The sequence below is a fragment of the Electrophorus electricus genome, chromosome 5 (assembly GCF_013358815.1).
Source record: "Electrophorus electricus isolate fEleEle1 chromosome 5, fEleEle1.pri, whole genome shotgun sequence".
Classification (NCBI taxonomy): domain Eukaryota; kingdom Metazoa; phylum Chordata; class Actinopteri; order Gymnotiformes; family Gymnotidae; genus Electrophorus; species Electrophorus electricus.
Genome location: NC_049539.1, coordinates 13851775 through 13870644, shown reverse-complemented (window position 1 = coordinate 13870644; position 18870 = coordinate 13851775). Strand labels below are relative to the sequence as shown.

At 48.0% G+C, this 18870-nt stretch overlaps 1 protein-coding gene across 2 annotated transcripts in view; it reads left to right on the top strand.

Annotated features, from left to right (window-relative positions):
- zfpm2a (zinc finger protein, FOG family member 2a) overlaps nt 1–18870 on the top strand; it is a 109183-nt gene that overhangs the window by 61864 nt on the left and 28449 nt on the right. For both annotated transcript variants that reach the window (XM_027009470.2, XM_027009469.2), the window contains one exon: nt 7729–7840. In XM_027009470.2, coding sequence (XP_026865271.2) covers nt 7729–7840 — 112 coding nt within the window. The remainder of the gene's footprint in view (nt 1–7728; nt 7841–18870) is intronic.

Sequence of the window (18870 nt, the reverse complement as noted above, 5' to 3'; positions counted from 1 at the left end):
GGACGTCTGGACGGCGTCTGGCCGTCTGTGCTGGCGGTCTAGCACATGAAGCCCGTGTCTATGTGGCTGTCGGAGCAGGAATATTGGACCGCAGGGGCCCGTGGGTAAATTAATTGAGTAACAAAGAGCATAGCAGGGGCCGGAAGCCCGTCCTTGAGTGACATGCCGTGGTGCCGAGACACCCCGATAAGGGAGTTCACGTCTAATGCATTCAGATGGGGGCCGGGTTCACCCCGGTTATCTATCAGCTTTACCTCTGAGTAAATATTGCTGCTCTTTAGAGTACATTTGCGAAGAACCCATCTTTCCAAAGTGCATCCTTCAAAGGAAAAAAAAAACACCCACCCTGCTCAAATTGTGCACCTTTAGTACAGCCTCTGTCAGATTATGCAAATTGTCGCTTCTCCTACAAAGGTGCGAAAGGTTCGCATACGGTCTTGACTCGGGCATCGTTAAGTAATTTCTCTGCCCCATCTCTGGAGGTCTATAATAACCTGCGTGTTATTTCCCGGCATGTGTTAATAACCCCTTCTCAGGAGGCCATGGGTGCCATATCTCTCCGGTGCGCGCTCCAACAGGAGTTCTGAGAAAAGTCTGGCATTTAATGTTTTGGGTGGGGGTGGGGGGGTTTATTTGCCTGTCTGTGGTGCAGTGCGGCATATATGGAGACTTGGCCCTCTGTGTTGTGCCTGGCTTGGCCGGTCAGAATGCACCCCACTCCCCTTCGGGCGTCGGGATGATTCGCACGGGTTGGCGGGACTTTGGCAGGGAGCAGCCCCATTATTGCTCACCCCCACCGCGGGAGGCGGCCGACACCCCCTCCCCCCGCAACGAGATCAAACAGACCAGCGGCGGGATTCGGAGCGAGGAGGGGGACATTCAAATTGAAATGGCGAGGTCTTCGCAAACAGGCATGTCACTGCGCGTTGCTTCGGGACCCAAGGAAAGGGCGCGCTCCGTCCCTTCCAGTCACTGTTAGAATGCAGAGCAAAAAATTCCGAGTCCCGGACACTTGTGGCTTTGTTGCGCGCATGTTGGAGGCGGATTCGTCTTCGGTTAAGGTGTGTGGTGGTTTTTCTTGCTACCACCGTCTAGGATGTCTGTATTTCATGAGTTGGTTTTGGTCATCTTCTATTTGTGAAGTTCACCTAATGCATGTATCTTCAGGTACTGTAAATATATTTGCATAAACATGTCCAGTACTGCGAAGTGCTTTACTGCAAATAACTTTTTTTTTTAAAGATGCATTTTGTAAATGTCTCAAGAGCTTTGTCAAAATAAGTTTTTATAAAATTTGTATTTTAAAACTAGTACTGTGAGCAAAGCATTGGGAAGGAGAGGGAGAGAGAGGGAGAGAGAGAGAGAGAGAGTTCTTGTCCCGAAGGCAGGCTAAGCATGTACTAAACTTGATGGCTTTAGAGTTGGAGCATACTTCCATGCCTGAAGCTCTGTGAGAATGTAAGATGCTTGGAATTGGCAGGCATCCCCCGCATGAACACACACACACACACACACACACACACACACACACACACACACACACACACACACACACACACACACACACACACACTCCTTTCCTTTCTACCCTCACTCTTTTCATTGCATTCGCTGACACTTTATTGTGTCTTACGTTTCAGGAAGAAAATGCGCACAGATAACACAGATATTCCGAAATGATTCCTGGGCAGCATCAGATAAACGCTAATAACACTCGTCATTAACACTTTAAGGCCGTGCTTGTCAGGAAGGACTGGGAGCAGCTAACTGGCCTGTTACGAAATCGCACATTAAAGCCTTGTGCCTATTGTCACATTACCGACATCTGGCCATGTGTGTAATCTTTACATTCCTCGCTCTCTGTGCATAGTCAGTATCTAATGTTGACATTGCATTGCGCAAATTGCCATCCCAGGGAATGTAAAGCCTTTCTGCAGCCTGAATCAGCATACAATCAAATGGTGTTTTGCAAAAGGCGATTCTGAATCAGTGCGCAACATACTGTCCCTATAGTGACTGCGAATGGCAGGAAATAATGGCTTGTGGGAACCTTAATGGGTGTTCCTTAAGAGATTGGCGGCCGCGCCGCGATTCTCAATTTTATCGATTTCAAAAGAAAAAGTCAATTTAACAAAGTTGAAAAGAGAAAGCCAGGGAGCGGAGGGGAGCGGGGCAGAGAAACGCTTTCTTTTTCACTCAAGCAGTAAACTAAGTACAGCACGGCACTGCCGAGACCAGCCCCACCCGACACCTCCAAATCTCCCCCATTATCTCACACCTCACATTTGCTCTTAGGCGAGCAGTTTAAAAGCCAAGCGATTGAGCCAGTGATCCAATTTGAAATGCAGAAATGATTAGAGCAGCTTGCTTCATTTCATATCGAAAAAATTCTCTGATTTATGACAGGGCAGGTGCCAAGATCTATCTCCAAAGGGAATTAGCGTGCAATTCCTTTTTCTTGCATATTTCTGTTATTTAGTCTCCCGATAGCAGATGCCGGTGGGGGGGCTGTGTGTGGGGGGGGATGCATCATTTAAATAAATAAACAAGTAATAAAGCACTAAGAAGGTATCGTTTCTTTTTAGATGATGAAGCCACCGCTGTTTAAATGAGGGAAGAAGCAAAGCAGATGTTGGCCTCTACTCGACAAGCCGCGTTTCTTAGGCAGACAGCGATTTTAAAACGCACACCTTCTAAATAGTGGGACAGAAAATGTAAATAAAATGTGGCATGCTTCTTTTAGGTTTTTTTTTAACGTTCAATCCACGATCGCCTCCGTGTGTACGTAACAGGCCTGGGACCTTTCGTCTGCAAATGGGGAGGAAACCTTCCCTGTAAGTCATCCATGCCAGAAGCCAGGGGGAAATATTAATATTCAGTGATAAGGCCGGCTGGAGGTAAATCTCCCTTAATGAAAGTTCCAGTTGACCACATGCAATTTGTTTCATCATGGCGAACAACTAATTGCGGGTCGCGTTATCGGGGCGTGGGAGGACGAGGCGGGATGTAAACAGAATCTTTGGGACGGCCGTCGTCCTGTCCTACACGTGCGTGCCGCGATCACCCCACCCCCACCCCGCACATGACCGCTTCACGCTGACTGCTCGCTGACGTCGTGGATCTGGGCCGGAGGGTCCCTCCTGGAGCAGAGAGCCGTATCAGCCCAACACAGTAACTCCATTTCTTTACTGGTCTGTACTGGTTCTCACTGCATTTGTAAATAGTTAACGGTGTTCCTGTGTAGTTAAATCGCTGTTATTTGGTTTGGATTGTGGGTTTAAATATCCTAATCGATGATGTACGTTACACGTGATTTTAGGGCAGATGCGTTGCATCTGAAGGTTGTCCATGAGACCAGGACAGAAGAAAGACGTGTTATCCTCTATCGTACCATTTTCACATGCCGCAGATATTACGGAGGTCTCAGGTATATAGGAAGTATGAAATAATGATCAAGTCTAACCCTTATTTTGTCCTCCTTCAAAAACAAAAGGTCTGTTCAGTGTATTATGTAGCATTTCGTTTTCTGACGAGACACCGAATGGATGTAGATGTAGATGGAATTACAGATGGTTTCTCTTTAGCTATTTTAATCCCCTTTATACACAGTTCCAGCACTGCACACAACTATAATAATCTGTTAAATATTTTTGATAAAATCGCTTTACATAATTAACAATAATTATATTATGATTGTGATCGTCCATAGCATGCTTATTAACAATACATGTTCCTGGAAAACAATACTGAATAAAGTCTTAGAGTAGTCTGTGCGTGCAAGGTACCAAATGCCAATGGTATGTTCCAGTGCTGAATAAATTGCCCCACCATCACCATCTTGGTCCAACCCAAATTTCTAAAATGTTTCTTCAGGGAGTCTTACCGTGGATATGCTGCCTTTACCAAAAGCATTGCTCGTGGTGCTGAATTTGCATTACTAAAATTTTTTTTTGGGGGGGGGGGGGTTGTTTGTTTGATTTTATTATTTTTTAATTTTTTTTGTTTTTTTGTTTTTTGGGGGTTTTTTTGGCTTTTTTTTTGGGGGGGGGGGGGGGAATCCCTCAACCCACGCTTGGCCCAAGGAAGAAACAGCAGGATTTCATAGTTCATCCTCCATCGTTTCTAAATGACTGTATGTTCTAGGGGTAAGCAAACAAAACAAGGTTAATGCAACGCCTAACAGTCAGAGATAATAGCAAGTGGGGGGGGGGGGGGAAGTTCAATGTTTGGAAAGGAAAAAGAGGAATATGGGGGGAAAAAACAAATTAACTCCTGTTTCTGGCAGCTCGAAAAAGCAAAGACTGGGGTTTAAAAGGCTCCTGGGGTGTCACGAAGGCGGTCAGGAGTGCTATCATTAGCTGGCTGTTTACACCGGGAGCTAGGAGTCAGGGAGGGTCGCGGCTGCCACCAGCAACTCTGTCTCCTCTCACCTCCTTCAGCTGATCAGAGGATCATGGTATCAAGGCGGGATTAGCCGTGATTTGGGATTTGTGCGATTGGTTAATTTATTGCAGCGAAGGCAGGGTCTTTCATCATTTAATCAGAGTCGGGCGCACAAGCTATTACAGGTTAGCTCGTCTTTCTGCGCCAGCCTCGCCACCGCCGACATCAGCGGCATCACAATTCCCCCTGAAATTTCCAAATTATCCGGAACTGGCTTTAGCTTCTCAGTTATAAAAAATAAATAAAAAATTAGAGCAGATTCCTGATAGAAGCTTTCCGCTCGCATCGGGGCAATTATAAATAGTACAGCCGTGGCTCAGAGAAGGGCAGAAGGAACAAAAAATCACCTCTAACAGATGTGTGAGGGAAACTTATCGGCAGCCCTGCTTCTCCTGTTCTGATCCAAATCCAAGCGGCTGAAAATTTATATTAGATTTTATCGCACGAGCCCGAGTCAGGGAAAATCAATGAAGGTTATCTTTTATGTTGCAGCAACTCGCGGAAATATTGATTTTCATTTTATAGCGAATTTGGAGCATCAGTTTGTAATGACTGGGCCGCGGACTGCCCCGTTTGGCCCACTGTATCTCTTACACGGAGAGAGGCAGCCGAGCTCGGATGAAAAACGAGAGCCGCGTGGACACGGAGAGGAGGGGAGAGGACGCCTGGAGGCCCGCCACCAACACACACACACACACACACACACTCACACACACTCACTCACACACTCACTCACTCACACACACACACACTCACTCACTCACTCGCACACGCGCGCGCGCACACACACACACACACACAGAGACGCACAGACACAGAGAGAGAGAGAGACAGGCGCGCACACACACACTCACTCACTCACTCACTCACTCACTCACTCACTCACACACACACACACACTCACTCACACACACAGAGACGCACACAGAGAGAGAGAGAGACAGACGCGCGCGCGCACACACACACACACACACACACACACACACAGACAGACACAGAGAGAGAGAGAGAGACAGACAGACACACACGCGCACACACACACACAGAGACAGACACGCACGCACATGCAGACCCGCATGGACACACACACACACACACACACACACACACTGCTGAGAGGGCAGCTTACTATTAAACCTGCACTGTTACCCCGTCACTGTTTAACAACTTGTCAGCAACCACCAAACGTGATTCAGATATTTGTAACCACCTAATCCTCTGTTATATTTGCTGCAAACTGGAAGCTAAACTGTACCCTTTCTTGCCTTAAGCAACTTGTATATAACAAATGTCAGGTAGATTAATCCCCCCCCCCCCCCCCCCCCCCCCCCCCCCCCCAAGTATGTGTTTTGACTTTTTGTCTTTTATCACTTTAATTGTACATTTATCATTTTTAGCCCTTGGTTTATCAACCTGATATATTAATATGTCATTACATCAGTAGTAGTTATTATTATGTTAACATGTAATATATGTACATGTACATATTCTTACATCTCGTTATTACCACTGCATCTGTGAAAATACTAATGTAGTGAAGCACAGAAGAAGATATTTGATATCTATTTAACAGGATTTCAGTTCAATTAATTAAGCTCCATTTTATCATTTTAAATCTTGCCATTGATATTAGTGAAACAAATGTTTGATTTACGCCAGTAATTATATCAGAATCAAAATGGTCGCACACCAGTCAGCAACATCTGCATCTTTTTAACTTGAATATAGGAGAGAGAGAGAGAGAGAGAGAGAGAGAGGGAGGAAAAAAACCTCAGGCCTTAGAACAAGAGATCGGCTCTGGATGGAGAGGATAAGAGAAAGGGTTAATCCGATTCTCATTTTAGATAGTAACCGTGGCAACAATCAGGCCGTGTCCTTTGCTCCTGTGACAGGTCCCGGGATCTGCAGGTTTGCCTGCATGTAAGACGTTATTGTCCGGCTAATTTGAGCTGGTGAAACGAGAGCCAACATGAATGACCACCGCCGCGGTCTCGCTGTCAGCGGGGAGACGCACGCACATGTGGGTGGGGGAGGGGTGCAGCGAGGGTCAGCGGGCACCGGCCGACGCCCAGTTCAGAGCCCCGTCGCTGACGACGTTCACGGCCCGGATCCCTGGCAGGATTGCGTAATGCCCGCATGCAACACGTTGTTTTGAGTCCGGGGTGGTGGGGGGCACACACGCCACTCCCGCAACACGATCGCGGCGGCGCGCCCAGGCGGCCCTGGTTTCACGTGAGAACGCGCCCCCGCTGGCGAGGGAGAGGAGGCAGCGCGCCGAGCCGGTTCCTCTTAGCTAAAGCGTTCCTGTGGCTCTCTAATGAAGCAGAGCCCCAGGCTTCACAAGTAATGGCCTAGAAAGTCTGACATTTTGCCTGCTGGTAATAGGCTGCCGTAACAGCTGACCAACTCGCACCCCTCCCGAACAGAGGATGCACTCGAAGCTCTCACTGCCCTTTATGTATGTGGGGGGGGGGGGGGGTCAAATAATCCCCCCCCAACAAAAAAAACAAACAAACAACAAACTGAGTAATCAGATGGAGAATGAATCCCAGGTGGGGGTTGGGCCCCTCCCTGTGCAGCGGCCCGTTTGGAGAGGCTTGGCCCGGTATCTTCCCTTTTGATTTAGAGAAATAACTCAAAGCTCCGGGTTCTGACCCGGCTCCCGAGGAAGAAAAATGACGTTACCCATTCGGAATAATTTGCCAGCGCATTATGAAACGTAACCTCTGCCGGCCTTTGAAACGGATACGATTCTTTACATTCCTCCCTGGCTCCTCCGCTTTTTGCAGGAAATGGCGAGATGAGGCGGGATAAGCACGGGACAATGTGCCCAAAGTTCAGCGGGCAGCCCGCGGCTCCTCGCCTCGCCCAAAGCCATCTGCATTCTTTTCGTAATTTTCCCAAGCACCCTGGATCAGCAGCTAATCGGGGCGATCTGATACCGGTTTTCTGAGGGGGAAAAATTCCCACAATTCCCTGCTCTGGACTCTTGTGTGAGGACAGTGTGGTTGGGGGTGGGGGATTGAGGGGGGTGGTTTGCACCAAGCCCTAACAACTCTCTAACCCTCGCCCTCGATCCCCTGACCACCCCCCCACCCCAGGCCCCGCCCCCTTCCCCTTCCTGCCATAGGCACACGAGATCCCACCCTTAGCCGGCATTACAAAAAGGGTTCATGTTTATAGCTTCATGGCAGTTGAGCGTATCTCGCACTTATTAATGTGCTCCTTAATCACCGCCAAAATAAGTTAATGCCATGTGTGTGTGTGTTATCTCTCCTCCTGCAGAAGACCAAGGCTCCAGTGCCAGTAGTTCTGAGCTCAGGCCCCAGGTGGCTTCTGGATGTCACTTGGCAGGGAGCAGAAGACAACAAAAACAACTGTGTGGTGTACAGCAAAGGTAAGTGGCTGGCTTTATCTCTCCTGCTCCCAGTGCTGGCATGTAGCTTTGGAGAGGAGCCCCGCTTCTGCAGCCCGGGACAGTCGCAGGCCAGGCGAAGGCAGGACCGGGACGGTCCTTCCCGGAGCCACGCAGCCGCCATGCAAGAAGAACGCAAATTGAGATAAATAAACGCCAAAGCCAGCAAGTCAGTCATTAAGTAAGTAAGTTGCGTCCCAAGCGAGGAACGCCTGTCGTTTTCCGCCCTGTCGAGTCGCCTCGCGCGTTATCCTCCACGAACATCTTCATAGTGAGGCGGCGTGACCCAACCGCGCTGTCAGGACGCAACAAAGCATCGAGGATGATATCCGTGACCCGCCGCCAACACGCATTTATCTCATCCCGGATGTAGGCGGCTGGCGCGCTCGCGCCGCGGTTACAGATCGTGGCACGCTGACACCACAAATTTCAAGGCCTCGCTTTTTTAAGAATACACGACGCTCCGGCTGGTAATTCCCTCCTGATGGGTATGCTCCTTTACAAGACATCCGGGTGGGGAAATAAATGAATAAATAGGGGAGGGGACAGGGGGAGGTGGAGGAGGGGTCTCGGCGGGACGCGTTCATCAGCCTCCAAACCGACTACTCCACGTTTGCACCTCGCCTCCAGAACGGAGTTCCTTCCGTTCGGCAAGAAGAGGCAGGATCCGGATCTGCCGGCCGGGATTTTCAGCTTCCCGACTGCTAATCACTAGCCGGCACTGGAGGGAGTTATCCTCTTAACCGGCTACTTAACTTTCTGCTCTTTTATCAATGAAATCATTAAAGTTTTTGATAAGCTGTTGGAGAAGATTACACTGTGCTTTAAAGTCACCCGGTCTTTTCGGCAGAGGACTGAAATATATGAAAATAAATAAATAAATAACGGAGCGAAAGAAACGGAAGCAAGGAACACTAATAGAGGAGCGCCAGGGCTGTGGTGGTGGGTCCCTGTGCGTTCCCCCGTGTGCGTGTTGCGTTCTCAGCTTGCCTAAACAGGTCCACAGGTATTAAACTCGGCACACTGATTCTAAATCCACTCCTGGATTTAGTCTTCGCCAGTCATTAACGGAGCTCATTAAGGCCACGGGGCCGCCACTGTGTCATTGCTGCCGGGTGGAGGGAGGGTGGAAAACGTGGGCCGGAGGTCCACGGCGCTTCTCCCCTTCCACCGGCTTTCCCGAGACAATCCCCAGTGCCCCGAGTGCACTGGGGGAGCGCGATGCCCACCGTGCGTACAGACGCGACACTTCTGTTGCTAGCACTTGCATCAGCCCGTAGTCAAATCTTCTACGCCTCACACGTTCACAAGCGTGTATCAAACCTGCATTTGGCAACACCTTTCCCAGGCCCCACGTGCTCGGCAAGGAGAGGGGCTTGTATGAAAAATGTTTGGATGCACTGGAAATGAATGTATCCCAGCATGCCATGTGGTTGTTAATTCATTATATAGAAGCCTGCTGGTCGAGTGCGAGTCCTCTTTGTAAGGCGCTGAGCAGCTAGGACAGGCTCGGTCCTATATATAGAACACTGGCTAATAACTACAGCAAGCAGGCGAGCCAAGTTAGTAGAGTTATCGGGCCAGATTACATTTCCAGGTTTGGTTGTCGTACTGTAAAATAGAACTCATGTCACACAGGCTGATGATGGATCTTTGGTTGCGGAGTCTCGTACGTTCAGACTGACACTTGCGTGGAGGAGCAGTTACTTTTGCCTTGTGCTGTCCATTCAAGCATTTCTTTTTATCTGTTGTGGCGTGTGTGAATACAGTGTGTGCGGGGGTGCTTGTGTTTCTGAGGGTAAAACAGAGTGTGTGTTTGTGAGAGAGAGAAGGAGAGAGAGAGAGAGAGAGAGATTGTGTGTGTGTGTGTGTGTGTGTGTGTGCGCGCGCGTGCGTGCGTTTATTTGCCCATGCATGCTGCAGTTCGCATGACCGTATTTACTGCCCGCCCCTCCCCCGGGCTCCAGCCAGCCTGCGCTAAGCCCCTCCCCCTAGCCACTCACTATGTATAAACAACAGTAGCTTCTTCTAGCTCCTCCCCTCCAACAAGCTCCGCCCCTTCCCATACCGCTCCACTCCCATTAAACCTGTAAAGCCAAACTTGCTAACTCGGCTAAAAATGAATAAAAGCAAATAGGGTTGAGCTAGCGCTCAGATGGTAGTGTGATGCTGCATGGGCAGTGGTAGCAGTGTTGGCTCTACTGGCTCAAGTGAAGGGAACTGAAAATACTGTTCACTAAACATTTAGAACTAAGACATTTTTATGAAAAAATAGGATTAAGCTTAGCATCCTTTGTATGTTATGCATTAAACTTTTTGGACTTTTTTTGTTGCATTCTTACCAAGTACAAAATAATCACATCACCAAAATAATCAGATGGATTATGCAATATTCTACACACGTCAGAACAATATTACTACATTTTGTGCCTCCAAAAGTGTTTCCAAAGGGGAAAGAAGTGATCTATTCATTGAACAAATCTCACAATTAGTCTTTTCCACTGCCATCACCTGATATCACAGCGCTCCTGAGCTCGGACATGGGACAATGAATATCTCACAATGGTGTTATTATTCTGCAAAGGTCACCTAAATTTTGAGTGTTAAGTCTCTTAGGCCAAATCCGCTCAGCTACAGCCAGCCGGAGGACTCTTGATGGGCTGGGTTTGGAGGGTTGGGGGTGGGGGGGGTTGAGTGCTTGCCTTTGTGCCAGTGCAAATTGACCAGTGTAACGAGGGTGTTTTACATAAGACTGCGCACTGTTGGATCAGACTAATTCACTCAGCCCTCATGCACAGTGGTCTCGGAGCCCTCTACCCCAGATACACACACACACACACACTCTCACTCTCTCTCTCTCTCTCTCTCGTTTTGTTCCCAGCGAGGGATTTTTTTCACCCCCTCTCGTTCCTCCAGTCCCTCCCTCTCTGTCGCCCCGACTTCCCCTGCCACGAGGTACCAAACCGTTCCCATCCTGCCTTTTTTTTTTTTTTTTTTAAACAAATCAGCACCTCACAGCAAAGCGTCTGCCTCCGTTCCCGCACGACAGGCACGTACCGGACGAAACGACTCAGCCAGGCGGCGAGCGGCACACCGAGCCTCCGCCCGGGCCGCCTGCCTCTGGGACGGCTTCGGCAAAAGCTAGAGGCCGCGGTTTCAAAACAGCCGGTGAGCCATAATTGTTTTTTTTTTCCGTCTGAACCTCCCCTTTGAGCGCCACGGCAACGAAGCACGGAGAGCTGCTCGGGATTTCTTTTTTCTTTTCTTGCTTCTTCTTTTTTTTTTTTTTTTTTTTTTTTTACTTTTTTTTATCTCGTATCTGCGAACACAGGGAAATAGCGCGAGCGCATAATAACCGAACGACCCAACACAATGTAAAAAATTCATTATCAGTGTATTAAAACTTCGCGGCACCCTGAAGGGGTCCCTGCCGCAGTGCCGAGCAGCGCCGTAATTACGTTTAATTAAAACACAACGGAGATCAACAGAATCGTTTTCATTAGGAAATTATTAATGATTCCGCCGCAACAATAATTGATTGCACTGAGCCAGGCGATAAGTGTGCGCGGTCAGGGTCGTGTGTGGAGAGAGAGAGAGAGACTGACTAAACGAGGGCGCCGGGGGGGGGGGGGGTTTCGAGACGCTGTTTCTTAGCTGAGGTGTTTCAGAAGCAACTGTGTAGGCAGAGCAAGAGTTTCTGTTCAAAAGAGAAAATCCACATAGAAGATCCCTGTACCCCGAAGGTGAACGGGAGTTCTAAGTGTTCCTGATTGCTTGCGCGCCGTCGCTCAGTGTTTTCACACGGATCCGGGCGCTTGGCTGCACCCTTGCCTTTCTCCAGGAACCGCTCGTCCAAACCACCCCCCAGCCTTTTTCGCTCTCTCTAATCACAAACTCCCAAAACGCTGTTTGCAAAACACCTCCCACCACCCCACCCCACCCCACCCCACCCCCCGAGCTGGAAGCATAACACTCGTGACAGTATCTCCGGTGTTTGACGAGTCCTGTTTTAAAAACACACACTCCTCGGCGCCGTTAGCTGCTCTCACAGCTCGTCAGAACACACTCGAGAAGTCGCTCAAGAAAAATCTAGTGCGCATGCCTTCAGTTGGCCCGACGCCGGACTCGACGCGACATTTAGGCACGTCTGCATCCTGAGTGGATGTGCACAGCAAAATAAAAAAGACCCACATTTCAGACCGGTGACCTCTCTGTCGTAGTTCCTCCCAGTCCAAAGGCAGGAAAAAGATCCGCCAGTCCGTCAAAAGAGCTGATCGGGAGTAAAGCGTGACGGAGCAAGAACGCAATTTTCCCCCGAAACGCAAACACTTTCTGCCATCTAATCCCGCTAAGTAATCTGCAAGCAGGGAATACGTTGAGGCAGCCGGTTCGTCTGCCAGTAAGAACAGGATCTCAGGGACGGTAGCGAGTACACGTCGATGATTCTACACGCCCACGGAGATGAAGCGTGTCATTGTCGGTGCGCAGCGCCTTTCTCTAACTTTGTTTGGACAGGACGATCATTTTCTTCCCAAGAATGTCATTTTTTTTTAATTCTGCTTTTCCCTTTTATGTCAAAGTACATTTCAGAAAATTAATCTTTGAATGAAATTTCACATTTATTCAGGTATGAGTGGAGATCGCAAGTTCAGCAGAACACGAAGAATTGTTTTGTCAGTTTGTCTGCTTGTAGCAAATTTGTAGCAAAAAGGAGGATGTGTGCTATGTTTTGGCAAGTGGTGTTTTGATGTAACTGGAGGAGTGGTACTGATGCTGAAACCAGTGTGCCATTTTGCTTGGAATTTGTGAAGCTTAGAACGTGTGCGGCTGTGTACAAGTGTGTGTAGCTGTGTGAAAGTATATCTGTGTAAAGTGTGTGTAAAAGTGTGGTGAGGTATATTAGGCCGGAAAATGTAAGTAGCTGAGAAAATGCAAACCTCGAACCAACCTGCATGCATGGAGGGAAAATCATGGACACACACACACGCGCACACACACACACACACACACACACACACTCACTCCAGTCTCTCTTACTTCCTCCCATTCACCACATCACTCATCCCCCCACTGATCACAAACAGACACTACTTTAGGAGGCATCCACCGATGTGTAAGTATAAATCCACAAAATTCACCCAAAATAAATGATCCACTTGGGAGTATCAATAAATAGCACCACATTGTGTATTTTGACTGATGACTTTTTTTCCCCCTGTAAGTTAAATGCCGGGCGTTAATTTTGTAGGCACTTACATCAGTGCTGTGGAGGTTTATTTGAGAGAGAAAGAGACAGAAAGAATGAAAGAGAGAGAGATAGTGAAGCAGAGAGGGAGAGAGAAGACCAGTGAAAGCGGAGTGAAGAGGCGAGGTGTGTGTGTGTGTGTGTGTGTGTGTGTGTGTGTGTGTGTGTGTTTGCAGTGGCTATGAAGCGTACACACGCTGTGCTTCGCCCTGTGTCTGGCCTGGGCTGGGTCCTGCTGCTCACATTAATTATGATCCCATTGTGTGGCAGAGGGGCTAATAAGAGTGATGTACTGCACCCGAACGGCATCCTAATCAGCTCTGTGAAGTACCTGCAACCTGGAGTGCCGCAGCTCCGTCTGTGTGTGTGTGTGTGTGTGTCGTTAAATGGTGTATGTGGGTGTGATGACTTAACCCGGCATAATTATATAATCGATGGTGAGAAATGCCTGCGTATCGATTCACAGAAGGCAGATTGAGCTCGCTGTCAACATGGGAGCGAGGACGTTTAAGCACTGCCTTGGTCTCGGCTTTCATCTGAACACACACACACACACACACACACACATACACACGTGTGCACACACACATCATGCACATACAAACACACGCGCGCACAGCACACACACAGAGACATGCAACACATACACAGCACACACAGACACATGCATCATACAAATACAAACACACATCATGCACATAGACAACTCACACACACACACACAAACAACAGATGCACACAGCATACACACTCATAATAAACATAACACACACACAGCACATACACACCCACATACACATTACAGGTATAGACACACACACTGCATGCACACAACATACACACACAAACAGCACATGCATGCAACATACACACACATGCACACAACATACAAGTGTAACACACAAGCAGCACACAGTCCCAGACACAAATATACACGCAATATACATATGTACACACACACACACAAACACATACACGCAACATACACATGCACACACACACATGCATACAACCTACACGTGTAACACAAAAGCAGCACACAGACGCATACACACACACACAATATACATACGTGTACACACACACACACGCATGCACACACACCTGCGCGCACACACATCATGCACATACAAACACACATGCGCACATAGCACACACAAACATGTAACACATACACAGCACACACATCATGCACATAGACAACTCCCATACACACACATGCGCACACATGCACATACACACATCATGCACATACAAAGACACACATGCGCGCACAGCACACACACACAAACACGTAACACATACACAGCACACACAGACACATGCATACAAATACAAACACACATCATGCACATAGACAACTCCCATACACACACATGCGCACACACATGCACATACACACATCATTCACATACAAACACACACATGCGCGCACAGCACACACACAAACACGTAACACATACACAGCACACACAGACAGATGCATACAAATACAAACACACATCATGCACATAGACAACTCCCATACACACACATGCACATACACACATCATGCACATACAAACACACACATGCGCGCACACACACACAAACACGTAACACATACATAGCACACACAGACACATGCATACAAATACAAACACACATCATGCACATAGACAACACACACACACACACATACACACAAACACAAACAGATGCACACAGCATACACACTCATAATAAACATAATAAAACACACACAGTACACACACACACCCTCATACACATTACAGGTGTAGACGCACAAACACTGCATGCACACAACATACATGTGTAACACACAAGCAGGACACAGACGCATACACAAATACACACAATATACATACGTGTGTACACACACACACATATATGTGTGTGTGTGTGTGTAATATATATGTGTGTGTGTGTGTGTGTGTGTGTGTGTGTGTGTGTGCACATGACATGCACATATATACAATCACATACACAAAATACACAAAGGTACTCTTATCTTCTAACAGTTAGGCAAATCAGCACACTGTATTCTAACATTAAACCTTCCTCGCGCTGTTCGGGGTTTGTCAGAGTTAGATTTAATATTACATTAGGACAAATTAATATAGCAAAGGGCTTTAAATACAAGACATCTGGGCTCCTGTTTTTGTTTTTTGTTGGGGTTTTTTTTGTTTTGTTTTTTTTAAGCGTTCTAATCTTTACATTCTAATTCCGCTTTGTGTGCAGCGCGCGACATCTTGCTTGTGCTCTGTAATGCCTCCCCGTTCAGCCGCGCGCTGTAAAGGACGGAGGGGAGCATCGGAACGCGGAAATCCTGCCCCGGGCCCAGCCCCCTCTCCAGCCCCTCCGGCGCGGCTGGAAAGTGCATTACAGCGGTTATCTCGCTGCATGTTTGGAGATCAGGATAAGTGGATTTAGGATCTTTCCGCCGTGCAGATTCCTCGTGGGTCTCCGCTCCCTTTACCCGGTGCCCGCTTCCGAGCGTTAATAATAAACAACAACTCGCCGAAGACTAATGTGATTATATGCCGTTTTAACGCCGCTCGGATGTTTCCGGGCATTTTGGCTCGGTGTAATTGAGGGGTCGTGCGGTTCTGAGGTTTCGGTCTTGTCCGGGAGGACGCGGTCAGCGGCGTGTGGGCATCCGGTTGTCCGCGGAGCTGTCCAAGCACCTTGGCTGAAGGAAGTGACTATTATAGAGACCCAAGCTGTGTTAGAATTCGCTTTAAATCTAAAAACAAAGAAGAAGAAGAAAGATTTGCGATAGTTATCGCTAAGGATTTGCTTTTATTTTCTACAAATGTGAAGGAAAGGCTTGAATTCATCTACAGATCAGAGAGCCATTGTTCTGAGCGAATATTAGATTGATTCAAGTCATTTGTGTGAATAAGCTGTAACTTGTTTGTAAACAACATAATCACAATTTTCTGAAGGCACGGTCCTGTTCTGACCTCCATAAGCATATTATGTTTTCAACCATATAGCCAATGTAAGCAGTTGTTTTTTGTAAACAAAAAAATTGTAAGAAAGAAAAAAAAACTTGAAATATTTTTTAAAAAGTAAATTATTTAAAATTAAAGGATATGATTGGATTTGTATAGTCATGGCATCTCTGAGTGTGGTTGAGAATGATATTGTGCCTCTGCTGATTTAAGTGGCCATAATGCTGATAATAGTGTGTGTGTGTGTGTGTGTGTGACAGAGAGAGAGAGCGAGAGAGAGACACTAGTGACCTCTCTGTGGAGGTGTGGGCACTTGCTGACAGGACTTGGCTGCTGCTTGGTGTACAGACCTGCTGTAGGTACAGGAGACTGGATGACAGTGTGTGTCTGCTTGGCTAGACAGCACCATCCATCCTTGTGTGTGTGTGTGTGTGTGTGTGTGTGTGTGTGTGTGTGTGTGTGTATAGAGGGGGTATGTTATAGGGTCATGTTGCTTCCTCTACATTCTGCCAGTGAGCCATCCGTGTGGAGGCCGTTTGTCACGTCCTCACGGAGGCACGTGTGTGTGTGTGTGTGTGTGTGTGTGTGTACGTTCCCTATCTTTGCCCTGCTGTTTGTGCATTGCAGTGCTCGCCACAACCCTCTGTGCAAATGGTGTAGTTATGTTGCAGCGTGGGACCACCCCGTCACCCGGGGTCACCCCGAGAGCCCTATGATTGTGGCCCTGACCTGCTAGACCTGCAGGGGGCGCTGCTAATGCTGTGTTTGCTGTGTGAAGTCAGTGGTGCTATAATCTCCCTCACCCTTAATCCTGTTCCCACTGTCCCCCCCACAAGAAAAAAATTACAGGCTTGCTCTTTATCAGCTGATCACTCAGATGAGGACACCCCTCCATGCCCCAGCACACACACACACACACACACACACACACACACACACACACACACACACACACACACGTGTGTAAGGGGGGGGGGGAGTCACGTTTCCACCAGACGGTGGGTACTGCCATCTGGACGGTCTCTAGGGGTGCTATCATAAAGTGGCCATAATGCGGTCATAAACTTTACATGGCCGAGGTCATCCTGGTTTATTGAGGCTCATGAAAATTTATGACAGATGAACTCACGAGTCATCAATGAGGCGAACATTGGAACACAGTCTCACCAAAAGGCCAAATGACGACACGACCTTTTGGGCATTCTTGAAGTGAAGAAATAATTTTTCTGATTCTTCTGTTTGGGGGAATCAAACCTCTTTTGGTTCACAACAAGACATGACACACTTGACAAGAATACCCTTAGTAGATGTCAGGATGGCTCAGATATTGTAAAGGAAATTCGGTAAATACTGAATTTCATGTCAAGAAGACAGAGGACCTGGAGGTGGCTTTCAGATGTGCTGGAGCAGCCTGCTGTTGGAGTGGTGGTCTCGAACTTGCGCCCCCCCCCCCCCCCCCCCCCCCCCCCCAGCACCCTGTAAGACATTCGTTCAGTATGCTCTCCCTCTGTCTTTAAAGGGGATCTTTCCAGCTTTTCAGGAGAAAGAAGTTAAGCTTGAACTGTGTTAAGGGCAGTGCTCAGAACAGACCTAGAGAGGTGTTCAGGACGTGTGTTCAGGACCGGAGAGGTGTTCAAGGCGTGTTCAGGACCGGAGAGGTGTTCAGGACATGTGTCGGAGAGGTTTTCCGAGCGGTGGTCCCTAAATCCCAGCATGGAGGAAATCAAACTTCCAAGAGCATCTTTCCCCTTTCATATAAGAGGGTGTCCCAATAAATAGCATTTTAATCTCTGACTAGTATCTGGCAACTAGTAGTGATTCTGGATGTTTTGTGTCCATGTGTGTGGAGTGGGGGTATATGTTGGGCGTGCGCGTGCGCACGTGTGTGTGTGTGTGTGTCAGTCACCGTGAGGGTCTCCACCACTCTGGCTTGATTTAAAGGCCGCAAAGCTCTACAGACCTGCCAGAGAAGACAAAAAAAGGGAAAAGGGGCCCGACAAATCAAACTCCAGGAACGCTCTCTCAAGGTTTCAGCTCAGACCTATTCACAGAGAGGGAGCTCGTGCAGTGAAAAATATATACGCACTCTATCCTGTCAGAGGGCTTTTGGCTTATCTTGAGTGACTGTCAAGGCCAGGAATATCAGGGAACAGACAGAAATATATAAAATTAATAAGCTGCTGGATGTTGTCGGGAGTTATGATGCTTCTATAAATCCTGGTTTGATCAGAGCGGACAAGGCTTAAATCCGGAGCTCCCGAGCGCACACAGCAAGTGTTTTTGGCTCCGGATGTTTCTCCGCTCGGTGAGATAGAAGCCCTTAGCTGGCAAAATAAGATTTATCATCCGGCCCGCTCCCCTTTCGTGACTGACAAATCGGGAGAAGCAGAAAGGAGGCTGGCAGCCGCTCCCGTCTTTAACGGAAGGGCAATCGCTCAGCAAGGTGAAACTCGGGCCAGAGAAGAGGGAGAGCCAGGAAAAGTCACATGTGGAGAAAAAACAAAGAAACCAAACTGGTAGGGACTTATCAGTTGTACTTCCTGTGTCAGGTGAAAGGTCAGAGAGTTTTGTTTTTTCCCCCATCCTTTTGCTGTTGGTTTTTCGGGCCGGGCGGACGGATGCTATCGGCCCCCGCCGAACAGAGATGCTCGTTTTCGCTGCACGGTACAGGTAATATTTCTTGTTGTGAATTAGGCAAGTGCACCCCGACGTGCACTGTGAGATTTCTGTTTTGTTTTGTTTTTTCTCTTCTTCTTTTTTTCACGGAAGTAGAAAAGTGAAGCATCTATCATCTCCTCGGAAGCGCGAGG